At 42.0% G+C, this 18082-nt stretch overlaps 1 protein-coding gene across 30 annotated transcripts in view; it reads right to left on the reverse strand.

Moving 5' to 3' along the window:
* Positions 1–91: 91 nt before the first annotated feature.
* The window catches only part of PPP1R13B (protein phosphatase 1 regulatory subunit 13B), a 71061-nt gene continuing 53070 nt past the window's right edge, over positions 92–18082 (reverse strand). For 8 of the 30 annotated variants that reach the window (XM_083434141.1, XM_083434116.1, XM_083434138.1 and 5 more), the window contains 12 exons: positions 17382–17578; positions 16246–16410; positions 15484–15664; positions 13640–13795; positions 10613–10779; positions 9881–10382; positions 6383–7143; positions 5413–5550; positions 5184–5317; positions 4879–5045; positions 2792–2991; positions 92–1374 (listed from right to left, as the gene is read on the reverse strand). In XM_083434141.1, the coding sequence (XP_083290267.1) occupies positions 1333–1374; positions 2792–2991; positions 4879–5045; positions 5184–5317; positions 5413–5550; positions 6383–7143; positions 9881–10382; positions 10613–10779; positions 13640–13795; positions 15484–15664; positions 16246–16410; positions 17382–17578 (2810 nt within the window). In that variant the 3' untranslated portion in view covers positions 92–1332. Of the gene's footprint in view, positions 1375–2791; positions 3600–3962; positions 5046–5183; positions 5318–5412; positions 5551–6382; positions 7144–9880; positions 10383–10612; positions 10780–13639; positions 13796–15483; positions 15665–16245; positions 16411–17381; positions 17579–18082 lie in introns of all 30 variants that reach the window. The other 22 variants (XM_083434124.1, XM_083434121.1, XM_083434125.1 and 19 more) reach the window with 6 other exon arrangements.

The following is an 18082-nucleotide window of genomic DNA, read 5'->3' on the forward strand; positions in this document are numbered from 1 at the left end:
GATAGGTGCAATAAATGGGTCAGGGGGCTTCGTAACAAATTATGTTCTTTAAAAAATGTTTTGGGTTAAGAAACACCTACAAACACAACTATACCTTAGCAGTAGTTTTATTGTGCACACTGTATTAGCAGTGTATCATAGGCTTTTAACTCACATTCATTTAGCAAATATTCTTTTACAATACCCTTCCACTTCTCATCACCACAATATATACAATTAATGCTAAACAGTGGTAAAAGCAAGTTACAGCACTGCATCAATGGATATATAAATTATGCACACCGTGTACATGAATAAAGCCAAATGGCCTACAGTTTACAGGGAGGAAATTATAAAACACGTATGGCTACAACATAATGGGAAGTTCAAAATAGACTTCTGTATATAAAATAATGTACAACTAATATTCCAGTGAAGTGCTTTTTTTTTTTTTGCTCGAAACTAGATAATGGATAAAGTTATTGCATAACTCACCCTGGCACAAGATGCCGGGCTGCCAAGAACCACAGATGCTGCCCCAGCCAAAACAGCAAGACGTCCTCTTCTTTCTCCCTTCACTCTCTACATAGCCAGCTCAGCCTTTATTCAGTCCTTCAGACCCCCTCCCTACTTTCACAGATAAGATTTAAAGGTCCTTAAAGGGAACCTATTAGCTTTTTTTATAACCTGACTCTTACCTTCTCAACTATTGCACTTTTCTTTCATATAGACATACAGATCCCTTAAATATGAATGCAGGTTTGTCCAGAAGATGGAATTCAGTGTGGGTGTGTTTGAGAAAGTTTAAAGTGGTGCTGTAAGCAGAATATCATGAAAAAACATCAAGTGAAGGAATGTGGTTTTGAGAAATGTGCAAAAATCCATTCAGCATTGATGCTTCACTGTTAGTTAATAACACCTTTTATACCAGAGGACTGTTGGTAATTCCCAGATGCCAACTTACCAAGCTCTTCAAGGATATACACAGTAAACTCAACAATCAGTTGACAATTTTAATAAAGACCTTGACAGTTACTGTGGACTAGAATGGATCAGACAGCATACCTGTGTTTTGCAAAGGTTTTTAACATCTAGCACAAGTTTTGTTCTTTTAATTCAATTGGCAAAATACTGTAGGCTGTGTGGAGTACCTCTCCCAATGACTGGGTGGGTGAACATGGAACAGATCTCACATACAAACTTCAGATCGGAAATCTCAAATGCTGTCCATCAATTTAACAAGAGCACCAATTAAAACAAGTATAGCTTTACTTCTGGTGAAATGTGATTGAAAATGTTTCCAGTGTATACTTCCAGTTGCCAGCAAGATACTGTATTGCCAAATGATGGTTTTCAGGCAAGAGTTCGTTGCCTAGGTTTTATTCTTGGATATAACTGCAATAAAACAAGATTTAAAATTATTATTTAGCAAATTATAAAGCATATTAGTTTTTACAACTCTACCACTGCATTAAAAGCAACTTTTAAGCAGAACAATTCGACAGCCTCATACATATTAGTTCCGTTTCCCTTTATTTCTGCTAGAATCTTTTCAACTGAGCTGTTGAAAAGGTGCTTTAGGCTGATGCTTCACAATTTACAACAATAGCAATAATCAGTTCTAAATGGGAATATCAGTAATTTTAACTGTTCAAACCCTTGTATTAGAAAATGATTCTCTTGAAGACTGGTTGTTCCACATTGTTTCAAGCTTTGGACTAATAGTAGCATTCTGAACTTAACACACAAATTTGGAAGCAAATTCCACTGCCATCATTTGAGTTTGCTTTCAGATTTGTTTAGGGCCAAAAGCCCACTGTCTTCCAATTCAGATCCATACCCACTCTATGGAGGTTTCTTACTTTTTGCTTGTTGAGTGCTTGGGCCCACCACAAGTCTTTGGCATGTATAGGGAAGGCCCAAACAGCATCCTATTCAACATCCTGTCTCCTTTCATAGAGGCTTGCAGCTTAGTATTGTGTTTTAGAAGACAAAGCTGCACTCTTGAGAACTGTACTAGTAACTGGAAATTATGGGTGTCAGAAGCAACACAGAATATTGGGGTGTGTAGGAGTTACCAGAACAGCAGGGGAGGGGAGATTGTTCCATCAAGCAAGCAGAAATGCTGTGCTGACAGAAAGTTTGTAACAGCACAATGTACATTATAAATAATCTGGGAGGAATTCAACAAAGAAAACTACAGTATTTTTCCATCTACAAGATGCCCCCATGTATATTTTTGGGGAGAAAATGGGGGGAGATACTATCTGTGTATAAGACGAGCCCAGATTTTGAACATTGTTGTTGTTTAGTCGTTCAGTCGTGTCCGACTCTTCGTGACCCCATGGACCAGAGCACGCCAGGCACTCCTGTCTTCCACTGCCACCCGCAGTTTGGTCAGGTTCATGTTTGTAGCTTCGAGTTTTGAACATTATTTTAGAGTAAAAAAACAGTCCTATACACAGAAAAGTATGGTAATTTCTGTTGAGCCCCAGTTTATTAGTTAAATTTCTCTATGAACCCTGTTTGACTATCCCATATTCTATACATTCCACATGATTCACCACCTTAAAAAGAGTTATTCTGAGGTCTGCAACTCTACCTGTGGAGATTAAAATGACCAGCTCCTCCCCCCCCTTTTTTTTTTTTACTGTTCTTAGTCTGTACTTGAACCTGCAGTGGTACTGTTCAGGAAGAACTTTCTTCCAAATAAACCAGTACCCCTGTCTTAATCATTCCTAACTGAGCAATCTGGAGGATTTCTGAAAAGCACTGTATTGTGATGGAATTAGGAAGAGCGTGCAAGACTTACCCCCAAGAGATTTTTAGGCACGTAGCCTTCCTTGTCATTGAGACGAGCCCACCACCAGTCTGTCTCATTGTCATCTTTGCGCCTCAAAATGGTAATTGCATCTCCTTCATGGAATGACAACTCATCGTTGTTCTGAGCTTCATAATCCCACAACGCATACACAATGCCTTTGTTCATTACTCCCAGTTTCTCCTGCACACCTATGACCAAGAAACAACTACATTAACCTAACATGAATAAGCAAGAACCACTATTTGGAAAATGGATACTGCAATCATGGCGCCCCTGGCTCTCATGCAGCATGGAAATGTAATACAATGTGTAATACAATTGTAGTGAGGGAGGAGAATTCTGTTTGGTCTGCATTTTTGTGCAAACTGACCTAATTTGCACCTTCCAGATTAATGTATGGATAGATTTCACACTTCTCCGGATTCTGTGATGCAATCCTCAACTCAATGAAAGTACCAACAGTCATTTTTAAGTGCATATTTTTGGATAAAACACTTAAAATGAGTACACCAGGATAAAATATGAAGAGTTATGAAAACAAGATGGACCAGACATAAATACACACATGTGAAATTGACATGGACCAGAGGCGGTGTAGGGTTCTTATCAAATCCCACCACAGTCATAAGGCCTGATTTATAGAGACAGGTGGTTTTGTCATGGGGAAAGGCAAAAGAAGCACCCTGCAACTAGTTCTAGGAGATTACACCAGTAAGTGTTATACTCCATTATAAGGTAATAAAGGTTGGGAGGCCCAAGAGGTTCAGTGGTTTAGACCACAGCGCCACTTGTGTCCCTATTAAAAAGGTAAAGGTACCTCTGCCCGTATGGGCCAGTCTTGACAGACTCTAGGGTTGTGCGCCCATCTCAAAGAGGCCAAGGGCCAGCGCTGTCCGAAGACACTTCCGGGTCACGTGGCCAGCGTGACATCGCTGCTCTGGCGAGCCAGAGCCGCACACAGAAACGCCGTTTACCTTCCCACTAGTAAGCGGTCCCTATTTATCTACTTGCACCCAGGGGTGCTTTCGAACTGCTAGGTTGGCAGGCGCTGGGACCCAACAGCGGGAGCGCACCCCGCCGCGGGGATTCGAACCGCGACCTTTCGATCGGCAAGCCCTAGGCACTGAGGCTTTAACCCACAGCGCCACCCGGGTCCCACAATTATACCCCATTATATATCTGTTCTGAGTACCTCACTCTACTAGCACTAATATGAGGTTGGCCATTTTGTCCGAGGTTTGTAGAAACACATGTCCCATGGGAAATGGAAACTGGCAAAGCCAATAGGCACAAAGCTCTGAATGGTTGTGAACACGTTTTGGTGGCTGAATTTTATGACTTGGCTTAAGCTACAGCAGCTCAAGCAGTAATTTTCATTGCGCTCGCTTAAGCACAGTCAACAGGAAATAATTATCCCTTCCTTTATTATTCAATATGGCAAGTGCATGTTTCTGGACATTCTGTAGCCGGGAAAGGCCTTCGTAGGTAGGCTGCTACATTCTGGATCCTACTAGAACTGCTCTAAGTGTCCTTTTGTGGCACAGCTGTTTCTGCTCCAAAGCAGGCTAAATATGAGTCACGGCTCATGGTGAGAAAGGCAGTCATTTCCTAAAGCCAGACATGGGAACATTTGAAGATGTGTTTGTGTCTAACGCCTTCTCCACTCTTCTACCCACTCACATACACAGTGTTCCCACTAACAGCACACAGAATTCCTCAAATCAATGAAGAATACAACCTGTATTACCTTAGTTTCCACCCCTTTTTCATCTGATTTAGTGAGCAAACTAGCCACACGGTGTATGTCACACATTCTTAATTTGATACCTCATTTGCCTCTCCACAACAACAGTCGGTATTCTAACATTATTGTTGTTTTGGTGTACTTGGAATCTGCTGTAAGCTGCCTTGAGGATCAGCTGGCTGAAAGGTGCTGCATAAATCTTCACACGAAATCGAATACACACTTTTCATTGTAAAATAAGCAATGCCATACTTCTAGATCCTGGAACAAGTGAGGAATGACAAATTCAAGCAAAGTTCTGAAATCTCAAGTTACAAAACCTGAAACTTACCATACAGAAACTGGGAACACTGAATATAACCTTCTTCCATTTCCTCACACTTGTCTGCCGCAGTTTCTATGTCACTTATGGTTGAAGCAAAAATTGCTGCTCCAGATTCAACAAGTAGCTTGCAGAGATGAACGCTGTTGCAAGAGGCAGCACAGTGCAAAGGAGTCCTGAAAGCAAAGCAAAAGACTCAATGTCAGGTGAAACAAAACGTGCCCTCATTCCTGTGGAGATGGATTTGCACTAGCAACCGGTTTCTAGCTTTTGTTGGCACCCAACAGAAGTGTGTGCTCCACTTGGTCTCTTACCATCCATCACTGTCTGCTGCATTCACATTGACACCAAAATCCAACAGGAACTTAACTATGTGATGATGGCCAGCACACACTGCATTGTGCAGAGGAGTGATTCCTTCATCATTAGGTTTGCTGGGGTCGTCCACCTAAGTTGGGGGAAAACAAGGACTGACTGCATGAACTTAAATATTTTCCACCATCAAAACATAACATAGGTGAGTAACAACATTTCCAAGTTTACCTCATATATGATCCTTTGCACCAGGTCAAACTCTCCCTCCAAAGAGGCATCCAGCAGCAAAGCCAAGGGATTGAACTTGACCCTCAAGCTGTGGCCAGTTCTCTCCGAATTGGGTTTCTTCAGGTTGGTCCTTTTGGTCTGAGTAAAAAGGCAACCCTGAGTTTCAAACTGCATCAGTATCAGAACACTTTGAACTGCATTCTATCATAGAGAAATTTATCCTGTTTTAAACTTTTGTTTTCTGGAACTAGTAGAAACATGAGAACTACCCCAACTTTGTCTCTAGCTTTTCTTTAATGCACATAATATCTAGATAATCACCACCACTTTTTTTCCTAATGTAACTGAAAGGGAGCCCGCTTGGTGTATTCCCATAGGACAACAGTCTTTAATATTTTCAGATCCAAGATCCAGCTTTTAACTGTACATGTCCTGCTCTCTCCCTTTTACTTAAAAATGTTTGGTGCTGGGGGCATGATCGTAACCCACTGACTGAGGACCAAGGCCTTAAAAGACAGACCTGCACAACTTTAAGCTAAATGGAGCCCACCAGCAGCTCGATGAACCTTTTGTTTTGTCTGCCTGCCTGGGAATTCAAAACCAAGGTTATCAAGGCCACACTGTGACTGTTACACTGCTTTCAGCTTGGTGGGTCACAAATTGTTCAGACCTGGATCAAAGTGCACTTCACCAAAATACACATTGCAGCACAGTCAAATCTCACTTCTGTACTTGCCTGACTTGCCCTAAGTAACACTTTTGTCCTACATCCAAGACATAGGTTAGACTTATTAGCCATTGGTTTGGGAAAAATTTAGAATATACTAAGAAAGTTTTATTGGGGGGGTTGGACTCGCTGTACACACTCAACCTAAAGTGGATTCAAAGTTTTGCAGATTCCACGATGTGGCATAGCACTGCTTACGCCCCCCCTCCCCCAGATCACACTGGTTTTGGCACAGTATCTTACCGCAGGAAGTGGAGGAGGAGGAAGAGCAGGTGGCGGCTGCATTTCCTCTTCTTCTGGGGATTCTGCCTCTGGGGTTGGACTAGGTGGCCGCTCAACAGAAGGGGCTATAGCAGGGTTGTTGTTGTTGTTATCATCCTCCGTTGTCTCGGGCATTTGATTTGTGTTTTCTTCGCTGATCAACTCCTCAGTTGCAGGAGAAGGTAGTTCATTATCATTGGCATCTGATGAAGGCTCATCAGGAAGAGGAGCTGTCGGGGGCACAGCTACGGGCTCCTCAATATTGCCATTGGTGCTTGTGTTCCCATTGTCAACATCAGCCAAGGTGCCTATGAAGTCCTGTGAGTTGCTTGGCTGATAAAAAGGGGCACCTTCTATTCCTCCGGCCAGGGTATTAAAGCGCTGGTACAATAGCTTCTGAATGTTTGGCCCACTGGGGCCTTCTGGTTCAGTGATGGAACTCCGCTTCTTCAAGGGCCTGGGAGCATTGGCGAGTTTCCTGCGAAGGGCTTCCAAATCGGCATCACTTTGGTAGCGAAGTGGCGAATGCACGATGGGCGTGAGCTTGGTGGGGCTGAGGGGGCGAGGGATATTTTCTACGTTGCTGTTATCACCAGAGGGTGGGGTGTTTTCCAGTTCTTGATCTTTTTCACTATACTCGTTGGGAGGTTGAGGCTGTGATGGATTGGCAGGCAAAGAGCTGTGAAGGAATGGCAACGGCGAAGGGGAAGTCGAACCGGACTGTACAACAGGCTTCCCATAAACTGAGAAGAAAAAGTAGCAGTTAGGGATGGGTTTAAATCAACATGGAATAACTTCTCAGAAGTGTTGTTTGTTGTTTTAAAAATCATATAAAAATTAATGGTGACAGTTGTCAATTTTGTACCTTCAAATGCATGAGGAAACTACTTAAAAGCAATTCATCTTTCTAACAATTATGGACATTTTCATGCAGTTATAAAGCAGTCATAAAAGTGGGAAAGATTTGGAAGGGAGGTCATGGTTCTTGGGTATAGATATCTAAAAAAGGAAGGACATACAGCACTAAAAAGCCTAAACATCTCTAATGTGTAGCATTCCTTGCAAGTCAGCCCCTTTATGAAATATAGATATGATGTGCTTTAAATAGCAAGCAAAAGAGAACAAGGAGTAGCACACCAAAGGTGCCCACTAAGCTACAGATACAGTGACATCAAACTGCTGCGAAATGAAAAACAACATTCTGTTATGATATCTCAAATATAGTTGAGGACATCCATGGCTTCAAGAAAGAATACAAGATATTTCACCATTTTGTTGCATTTATCCATTTCCAACATGAAGTTATTAGTGGCGAGTTGACAGTTCTTAGTTCTCTTATCAACAGTAATTTTCAACATAAATGCATAGAATGTAAATCCCTCACTAGCCCCCTCTAATGTTTGCAGAGGTCAATCATATTCCCTCTCACATTGTGACTAGACAGGTAAAGTGGGTTTTAATCCTATGTTCAGAAAGTGATGGTAGGGGATGAGTGTTCAGACCCCTGGGCTCTCACTTGTGGGGTGCCTCAGGGTTCTGTCCTCTCCCCCATGCTTTTCAACATTTACATGCAGCCACTGGGAGAGATCATCAGGAGGTTTGGGCTGGGTGTTCATCAGTATGCGGATGATACCCAGCTCTACCTCTCTTTTAAATCAGAACCAGTGAAGGCGGTGAAGGTCCTGTGTGAGTGTCTGGAGGCGGTTGGAGGATGGATGGCGGCTAACAGATTGAGGTTGAATCCTGACAAGACAGAAGTACTGTTTTGGGGGGACAGGAGGCGGGCAGGTGTGGAGGATTCCCTGGTCCTGAATGGGGTAACTGTGCCCCTGAAGGACCAGGTGCGCAGCCTGGGAGTCATTCTGGACTCACAGCTGTCCATGGAGGCACAGGTCAAATCTGTATCCAGGGCAGCTGTTTACCAGCTCCATCTGGTACATAAGCTGAGACCCTATCTGCCTGCAGACTGTCTCACCAGAGTGGTGCATGCTCTGGTTATCTCCCGCTTGGACTACTGCAATGCGCTCTACCTGGGGCTACCTTTGAAGGTGACCCGGAAACTACAACTAATCCAGAATGCGGCAGCTAGACTGGTGACTGGGAGCAGCCGCCGAGACCATATAACACCCGTCTTGAAAGACCTACATTGGCTCCCAGTACGTTTCCGAGCACAATTCAAAGTGTTGGTGCTGAGCTTTAAAGCCCTAAACGGCCTGGGTCCAGTATATCTGAAGAAGCATCTCCCCCCCCCCCCCATCGTTCTGCCAGGACACTGAGGTCCAGCTCCAAGGGCCTTCTGGCGGTTCCCTCACTGCGAGAGGCCAAGTTACAGGGAACCGGGCAGAGGGCCTTCTCGGTAGTGGCGCCCGCCCTGTAGAACACCCTCCCATCAGATGTCAAAGTGATAAACAACTACCTGATATTCAGAAGACATCTGAAGGCATCCCTGTTCAGGGAAGTTTTTAATATGTGACATTTTAGTGTATTTTTTATCTTTGTTGGAAGCTGCCCAGAGTGGCTGGGGAAACCCAGCCAGATGGGCGGGATATAAATAATAAATTATATTATTATTATTATTATTATTATTATTATTATTATTATTATTAATATATTAATACCTCCTTGTCTCTTCTATATTATTATTAATATCTTAATACCTCCTTGTCTCTTCTGGAAATGCTAATAAACCTAGTGTTAACTTCACTCTCCCCAATCACTCATGTAAATATTGGGTTGTAGTCGATGTTAGTCCTACTCAGAGTAGACCCACTGAACTTAATGAACAGGGCTATCTCAGGTTCACTAATTTCAGTGAGTTGAGATTAGTTGGAAACAACTCATTCAATAAAACAGGCCCCTAAAGTAATCCTTGAGATGGTTGCAGAAGTGGCTCATCAGGTGAGACAGAATCACATCACTATTTCCCCTGCAGGTATGTCGCTGCCAATTAGAGAGAAGGAAAGGGGAGAGGTCTGCGCAGTATGGGTGCACTGGCGGGAACAATGAATTAGCTCTCCAGTGTGTATGCACTGCGCTGACTTTGACGCCTCACCCCTCTCCTTCTTGGTAAGCAGCAGTGACAAACATGCTGAGAATCTAGCTTTGCAGCTCCACCCCAACCAGTTCAGATAAGTCCCCTTAACAACTGTCTTTAAAGTGAAGCAAATATTGTTCAGCACCTCAGACTAGTCACGATGTAGAGAGAGGGAGAGCACAAGCCCCAATTTTAGATTTGTAGCAAAGCATAACCCACTTCTGAAAGTTACTGCCTCCCAATTAGATGCAATGCTGCAAACCTGTAATGTACAGTCATTTGTAAAGAAATCCTGGGTTAGCAGAATGCCCAAGCTCTTTTCTACTATTTGAAAGAAACAGCACTATTTTAAAGCAAAGATCTAATTTACATCAAACCTAATTTAACTCCTGTAAGTATTGAGCAGCTTTTAAACAGAAAAGATATGCAACATCAAATTATTCTACCTGCTTTAACGGACTTGTTCAGGGTATTGTATACAGCCTGTTGATAGTTCTTTGGTGGCGTCGCTTGCTGAAGGTACATGGAATAGATGGAACTGGAGTTCACGGTTTGGGGCCCTTTCCTGGGAGACTGGGGCCTTGAGCCTTTGTCAGCTAAGAAAGGCCTGATGGCCACAGTTAAGGGGAGATCAGGCCTGCCATCACCACCTGGAAATAATGGGGCGCCAGAAGGTTGATATGTGGGGCTTGGAGGCACAGATATTCTCTGCTGTATTTGTTGCGAGGAGCTTGGCTGATGAACGCTGCTTGCTGGTGGTAACGGAACAGGTCTTTGCCGGCTTGCTGCTGTAGAGCCTGGCCTTGGGAGGCTGCCATCTTTTCGCCTTTCAAGGGAATTGGTAGAAGCTGTTCCCAGCGGAATGGAGCTTGGGTAGGTCCCATAGTTCTGGGGCAACTGCTTACTTGCTCCAGGGATGGTAGGTGGTACTTTCCCTATATCAAGACCCTGTGGAGGGGAAAACATAAAAAGTGTCTGAAAAGCTGAGAAGGCTGTTCTTCTATCCTGTATAGAAAGCAAATCCTTTTTTAACACATATCTCATGGATGAAGTACACAAAATCTTGCCAGAGAGGCCCATAGTACATATAGAAATGTTGTACACAAACATGCAAAACACCATGAATTTTTGATACTGTATGCAGCAAGGGGGTGGGGGTAGAAGTGATAAAAACTCACCAGCTTATCAGTACTTCCTAATGAAGAAGACAAAGGCTGACTTGATATCGTTCCTTGTTTTAAACCCGCGTCCATGCTTGATTCTTTCCAGTCTGCATTGGAGATTTGTGGCGGCTTCACCACAGGAACAGGACTCTGCTTAACTGCTGACCAGGTCCCCTCGTTAGCTGGCAACAAAGGAAAATGTTTATTAAATGGTTACTGATGCCCACACATTTGTATAAAGAGAATATGAAATTGTGAATGGAAGATAGTGCAGAATAATTCAGATTAAGAAAATCAGAGTAGGATTAGAGATGGCAACAATCAGTTAAATGTGTTTAATCTAAAATAATGTTTATTAATGTATTTTATTATTAAATTTCTACCCAGCCTATCTGTACTAGGTCCCGAAGGTGGCCAAGACCGATAAAGCATATATGCAATAAAGCATATTAAATCACAAGCTTATACATAAGGCCAAAGAAGCGACTGGTAACCTGTTTAGAGCTCTGAGTACTGTTTTGAGTTTAGTGAGATTTCATTATTTTAGGGATACATTCATAGATTTCTGCTGGCTCTAGAAAAGGCCGCACAATAAACATTCTCACAACTGGATATCACCCATGCATTTCTGTAAGTTGGTCTGAGCCCACAGGATGGGAAAATTATAATAAAATACATTAACACTAAACATTCCATTTCAATTCAAACTGAATTCTACAGATGTATTGTGCTGAAAGATAATTCATTATCTTAATCTAAAGATGCCTTTTGATTTCTGATTAGAATTAAGATCACTGAGAATGCATTGTGGTTTGCAACATACAGTTCATAAACTGCTGTTTTTTGTTTCCTGAATGCCACGAAGAGCTGCCTTCAGGGCCAACATCAAGATCTGACACTGTCCATGACCTTCTATTATCATCATCTGGGGTAGTACAAAGAATCAGAAAGTCAAGTGAAGATATTATCTCCCCAACACACCCCGACATCATGCCCACCTGGAAAATAAGAAGAAACTTTCTAAATGTGAATTTTGATATAGATTATATGGAAAAACCCACCCCAGTTGAGCAAATGCATGCCATATTCATAAGCACAGCAGTCAAGCAAATGCACTGAAAACCAGATGGATCTGCTGCTCCTGTGTTATTTTCCCATTTTTGGAGAGGGATAGCAGAAACCAGTATGGTGGCTATGGAAGTACTGGTTTGTATCCATGCATTTCATGTATCCTCTTCAAGCGAGAAATTAGCTTTGAATATCAGAATACTTTGACACAAACCTAAAAGCTAAAAAATTTTTTAAAAACTTTTGTTGAAGCAAAACAGCACCTGAAGAGGATGCCAACTTCCTGAATTAACTTTTAATGAAATTTGTCTAAAGTAATGGTTACTCCTAGAACAAAAAAATGCTCTTTCTCATACATGCCGAGAAAAGCTTCTTTTGTAACAAGGTTTCCAATTTGTGCATCTCAATTTTCATAATTTCAAGAACAGCAAGAACCCAGTATTATATAAAAGTTATAACCAGAGATAAGAGGCCTGATTTGAAACACTTGGTACAGTTAGTAGCAAGCAGAAATAAAGCATTTAATCTGAAAATAAACATTTGGCACAAAACTTGCTCTATTTTTTTCTAGGAGGCTATTTCATGAAATAGTGTGCCTGAGAGGTCTGGTCCCCACCCCCCATAATCTCCCTCCCTCTCTCTCTCTCTCTCTCTCACACACACACACACACACAGCCCAATGCTAAATAACAAACTGCTTTTGAAATTGCCTTTGGTTTAAAACATGCCTTGCTGCATGGCATGGGGGCGTCTGCTGTTCAAGAAAACAATACCAAAGCCACCTTGAGCATGCAGAATTGTTTGTATGATTCTTGGAAACCTGGGGTCCACAGCGGAACATGCACACTTCATTTTATTTCTGTTTCTATTTCAAAACTGCCCCGCCAACTTGCTCGTTAAACTATTCAGAATTCAACAGTTGATTGAAGATCAAAGAGAGTCCCTTTGATGGTCCGCTCCCAGTGACAATCAGCAGTTTTTGTAACTACCAGTGTCAGCTCCTGTAACTACCCATCAGCTGACTGGCGGTCCCCCCCCCCCCCATTAAGAAGATGAAAACTAAATGTTAGTGAAGTTCAATTTCAGTGGAATCTGTGCACTCATAAGTAAGTTCCACTGTGTTCCATGGAATTTATTCATTAGTAGGTGTGTTTAGGATTTCAGACTGATGATGTGAGCCTGTATAAAAAGGACCCCTGACAGTTCAGTCATGAACGACTCTGGGGTTGCGGCACTCATCTCACTTTACTGGCCGAGGGAGCTGACATTTGTCTGCAGACAGTTTTTCCGGGTCATGTGGCCAGCATGACTAAGCCGCTTCTGGCGAAACCAGAGCAGCGCACAAAAACGCCATTTACCTTCTCGCCGGAGTGATACCTATATATCTACTTGCACTTTGACGTGCTTTCGAACTGCTAGGTAGGCAGAAGCTGGGACCGAGCAACAGGAGCTCACCCCATCACAGGGATTCGGCAAGCCCTAGGCTCAGTGGTTTAGACCACAGCGCCACCCGCATCCTGTGAGCCTATATATGTTTACTCAAAAAGCCCCACTGAGTTCAATGGGACTTACTGCCAGGCACATGAGTACAGGATCACAACCTAAGTAACTTGTCCACAGCCACAAAGTAAACCACCTAAGAACAAGATTAGAGAACACAAACAACAGTACCTGCTTATGTCAAAATATATACAATGTGACCCTATGTGAACTTTCTTGACTCAAGGTACCAGCATAGTTAATTATTTGCTAGCTAAATATTCTGCTTTTTCTAGATACATGAAGGAGAGCATTTTAGATTTGTTCACTTGCGAAATACCCAGAAAACAATGAAACACACACACATGCTTCTACTGACAATATATAGACACAGTTCTAAAAATTCCTGTTTAATATGCATCTGTGTGCCAAAGCTCAGATGACCATATTAAAAATGGGATTTCTTAGCTTGCCAAAGATCTTCTACAGACTCACAGTGCAGGATCTCAGAAAGAGTAGAAGCTGAATGGATGATATTGTGAACAGCAGACTGAAGAGAGGGAGGTGACAGAATAGGATCCACTATAATGTCTAAATCAGAAATCTTCCAGGGACCTGGAGATTTTTTCACACACCCATAGTCTGTATCTACTGGAGACGACCAGATCCAGTCACACAGTAAAAGAAAAAGGGGAAAAAATAGGATGTGGAAAATAATTACAACATAAATGACAAGAGAGAGATTAAAACGTAAAAGAGAACAGGAAAATGTACAGATAAAAGTATGACACTCAACATATTAAGAAAGAGCCCTCATATTGTGTCTCATACAAAATCTGGGTAGAAAACAATTTTCAACTTAAGCTGCAGGGGAGAAAAAGTCATTTTTTTAAAAAGAAGTGCATATGTAATTTATATGACTAAAGTGCATTCTGCATATATTGTACTTGGCTGCTAGAGACAAGGGCTCATAACCAAACAAAACCAATTAGCCAGATATCCAAAATATTGTACAAGGCTAAAGCCAATGACGTATCTGGAGGCATTCTGTGTTCAGAAACTGCAAGCAGGACTTGTTTTGACTAGTTAGGTATCAACTGTTTGTTTTCAAAGATAACCTATCGAAAAGGAATCTGCAAGTTGCAGAAACCATCTGCATAAATGAGTGTGAAGATGCATGTTATACTGTTTTTACATCTCCTGAAATGCTACTTATGTTAAAAGTCTGGTCTCTTGCCTCTCCGTTTTCATGAGGCAGGGCAATTCTCGCCTTCCATTCAGCCTGAGCAAGAACTGGCCTGCCCTCCATTTTCCACATGAGAAAAATAATCCCTGCCAAACCTCTGAATCCACAAATTACAGGCTGTCTAGCAATGAGATGGGGGACCCAAGGGACTATTTATACCAGCAAAAAGTAGCTTTCTCTGACCCTTGTGAGGTTTCTAGCATACCCTCTGAAAATTCCCTTTTAGGGCCAGAGCCCTAGTTGCAAGTGAAGTCGTTTAGGATCAATCAGGTTTGAGCCACAGAGTTCCTTTTTTTCAGTATTTTGTTTTGTCCAACTGCCTTCTTCTTTCCTTCTTCTACTAGAAATAAAACGTCATATAATTTGACTGCTGCAGATCTGGAGTGGGTGCGTTTGCCAAGCTCAAGGATTCTAATCATCCCCCACAACCCCGGATCATTTGGGCTCATGCTAAATAAGAACAGAATTGGGGTTGTTAAGGATCAGTCAGTTGCTCTGATCTCTGGGAAAGATGGAGAACTTTTCAGCTCACTTTATGCCTTGGGTAAACTGTGAGGGATCTGGATGGGAAACACAAGGGGCTCTGTTCCTAGGATCTCAGGACTCTTAGAACTTCCTTGAGCACCCCAGATTTCTTCCCACCTGGGGGGGGGGATAGCTGTGAGTTCAAAGGTGGCAGCTGTTACTGGTTGGTTACTGCCCTACTCCGCAAGGCAGTTGTGCAAGGAAGGACATGAGAGGCTCTCCTGAACACTCCCCTTCTGTCACAATACTCACATCAGAATTGTTCTCCTTGCAATTAAATATGAACTTTTAATCGCAGCCATACTTAATGTAGGAGTTGCATATGGTACAACATCATATTGGCAAACCACAGAGGCATTTAATAGTAACTTTGGGACAAAGCAGAAAGCAGCTCGACTCATGTTTTTGTCAAATGACTGAACAAACGAATTTGTTCAATATGAAAGTGAGCTCTGGGGGTCCTAATCCCTTCCACCTTATGGAAGGGACTGATGATCATCCCCAAAGGCAACTCCTTTGTCACCTCCTACTGTACAAAACAATGTACGTGCTTTTGTGAACTGCTTACCAGATTTCGATCTTCCATGAGTTGCACTAGTAGTAATAGTGAGGGACTGTGGTTTCACTGGGTCAACTGGCACAGCATAGCTGCTGGAGCTAGGAACTTGAATGTATGGCCCCACGGCTGCAACTCTGCCGGAAGCATTCAACGACGATTGAGGAGAGGATGTTCCATTTATCCGGTTTAACTAAAAAATGGCAAATCAAAAGGTGTGTTAACATCAATATCAGCATGTGTCTACATATCTGCAGAATCTTTTTAAAAGGAAGAGTTATAGAAGAATTACAGTGTGCTTCTTTCTGGGATTCAAACCCCTTAGCCCTACCTCCTCTCTTCCCTCACCCCTGGGGCATTTTCTCTTTTATGTTCATAAACAACGTTAATAACGGTCCCGCTTCCGTTTTATTATCTCTCTTTCCCAACTACTGGGAATGTGGAAAGCATTTCATCTCAGAAGGCACCAAAAAGGATCATATAATATATCCACTTCTCCCTTTTGGTTCCATGCCATAGAGCTGCAAAGTCTGCATAATATGGAACTCATGAGATTCTTAGGAAATTAAGTTTCTACTGCCAATGTAATTCAGCAAACTCACGTCTACATGACCCCACATTCAATTTATACTCTCATATTACCGCAGCAGATTTTGGCAAAACACAAGTAATGCATTATTCACTTCTATGGGGCTAGAGGAAATGGAAACTTGATGAAGCTTGATGAGCTTTGTAGAGGTATTGAAATGTGGCCCTTTTAATAGTTTATCTTACAGGGATGTTTTCTTTTTGACGTGCCTCAACTTTTTTCTTGTATAGGCGCTCACGTAGCTCATTGATACGCTTGTCCATCATGGCAACCTCCATGTTACGCTTATTCAGAAGTTCTTTCTGCTGCTGAAGCTTGGTGTTCTGTTCCTGATTAAGCCTGTTACGAATCTATAAATGAAGAGAGCGATTATCACTACTTCAGTTTGGGTTGTTTTTAAAGGTAAAAAAACTCAATAATCTGCAGAAAAAACAGCTATGTCCTGTGTGTGCCCTCTGGAATTATTTTTCATTTAAATAGCAGAATAGTTATGCTAGACAACAAACTGCCTTTTGAAACTTAAGAGGTTTAGTGGGGAACTGCTGTATAAGAAAAAACAAGTCCAGAGCTCTACTGGGCATACAAAATTAATTGTATAGTTCTTTGGAGTCAAGTCTAGGTAGTTTAACACATGCCTAAAGACTAAATACATCTACTTGCTTGTAAGTCCAATTTATTTCTTTCAGATATATTTCTAAGAATTGTGCTCAGGGGCAGAAACTAAAATCTATATACTTCTTTGTAACCCCTTCTGACATACTTTCGTTTCCCAGAAAGCACCTGTTCAGTCATGAATAAATATGGCATGCAATCAATTAACAGCGCCTAAGTAAAACATCAAAACTATATAAAGAACACTGAAAAGAAAAGTAGTAATATAAAACCTTCCTTAATTTATAAGGAATTTGATTAGGATATGATTTCCAGTATAAAAGTCGTGCTCCTGGATTTTGTCCATTTCCAAATAAAGGATGTCATCTTATAGACATTTAGCTGGGAGTACGCCCCACTGAACTCAAAAAGACTTACTTCTAAGAAGATATAGTGCTTAATATGTGAATGAAACACCAACTAAAATGCCCGATTGTAATACTGCTTTTCTTTCTTAGAAGAGGGATGAAAGGAAAATATTTATTCAATTGCTTTCAATGGTAATGGGGAGGCATGACCAACTGGCAGCCTGGATATGGCCCTGAAACAATTTTACTGGGTCCTTTGAAACTGCTGTTTTAACTGAGATGCATTTTAACTGACACTAAATAGAAGAAAGCCCCAGTTTTGTTCATTGGCACTATGTAAAGTGAATGACATGATTGTTTACCTGTAGCTCTTGGTATAATTTTTTTAATTCTACAGCGGCAGGCCCTGTCATCTGTCCATTGTAAGACTGGAACCCATTCAGCTTCCCTTTTCTCAGGTCCTCTAGCTGTTGAGTAAGCTGGTCCACCTTTAACACTGCAGCTTGTAGCTCTTGTTGCTTTTCCTGGAAGATGGCACTGATATGTTCAATTTCAGTGGCTGCAATTAAAATGCAGAATGAATGCAAACACATAGAAAGAGAAATGAGCATGAGGCCATAAGCAACGCTGTTCAAATATTTTCTCCAAGCTGCTGCAGAATGAAGCTTATAAGCAAAATAATTTGGGGGTGGGGGCCATAGGAACCAACTCCTAGGAGACGTGGGGGCTTTGGCCCCCACAATAAAATATTTGAGGGGGATGTTCCCCCAGGTTGATGGGCATTGCCATTGAAATGTGCATGCACCACATCATTTGATCAATTATGTGGGGTAGGGCTTACCTGCCCCCCCCATTTTATTCGAGTTGGCACCCCTGGTGGCAGCAAAGGAAAGTGCTGTGGTTGATTCTGTCTGGATAAGGCTATTAAGTGGTCATGCCTAAATTGAACTTTAGACTACAGTGGTACCTCACAAGACGAATGCCTCGGAAGACGAAAAACTCGCAAGACGAAAGAGTTTTCCGTTTTCTGAGTTGCTTCGCAAGACGGATTTCCCTATGGGCT

Source organism: Podarcis tiliguerta (assembly GCF_965153285.1).
Source record: "Podarcis tiliguerta genome assembly, chromosome: 1".
Taxonomy (NCBI): Eukaryota; Metazoa; Chordata; class Lepidosauria; order Squamata; family Lacertidae; genus Podarcis; species Podarcis tiliguerta.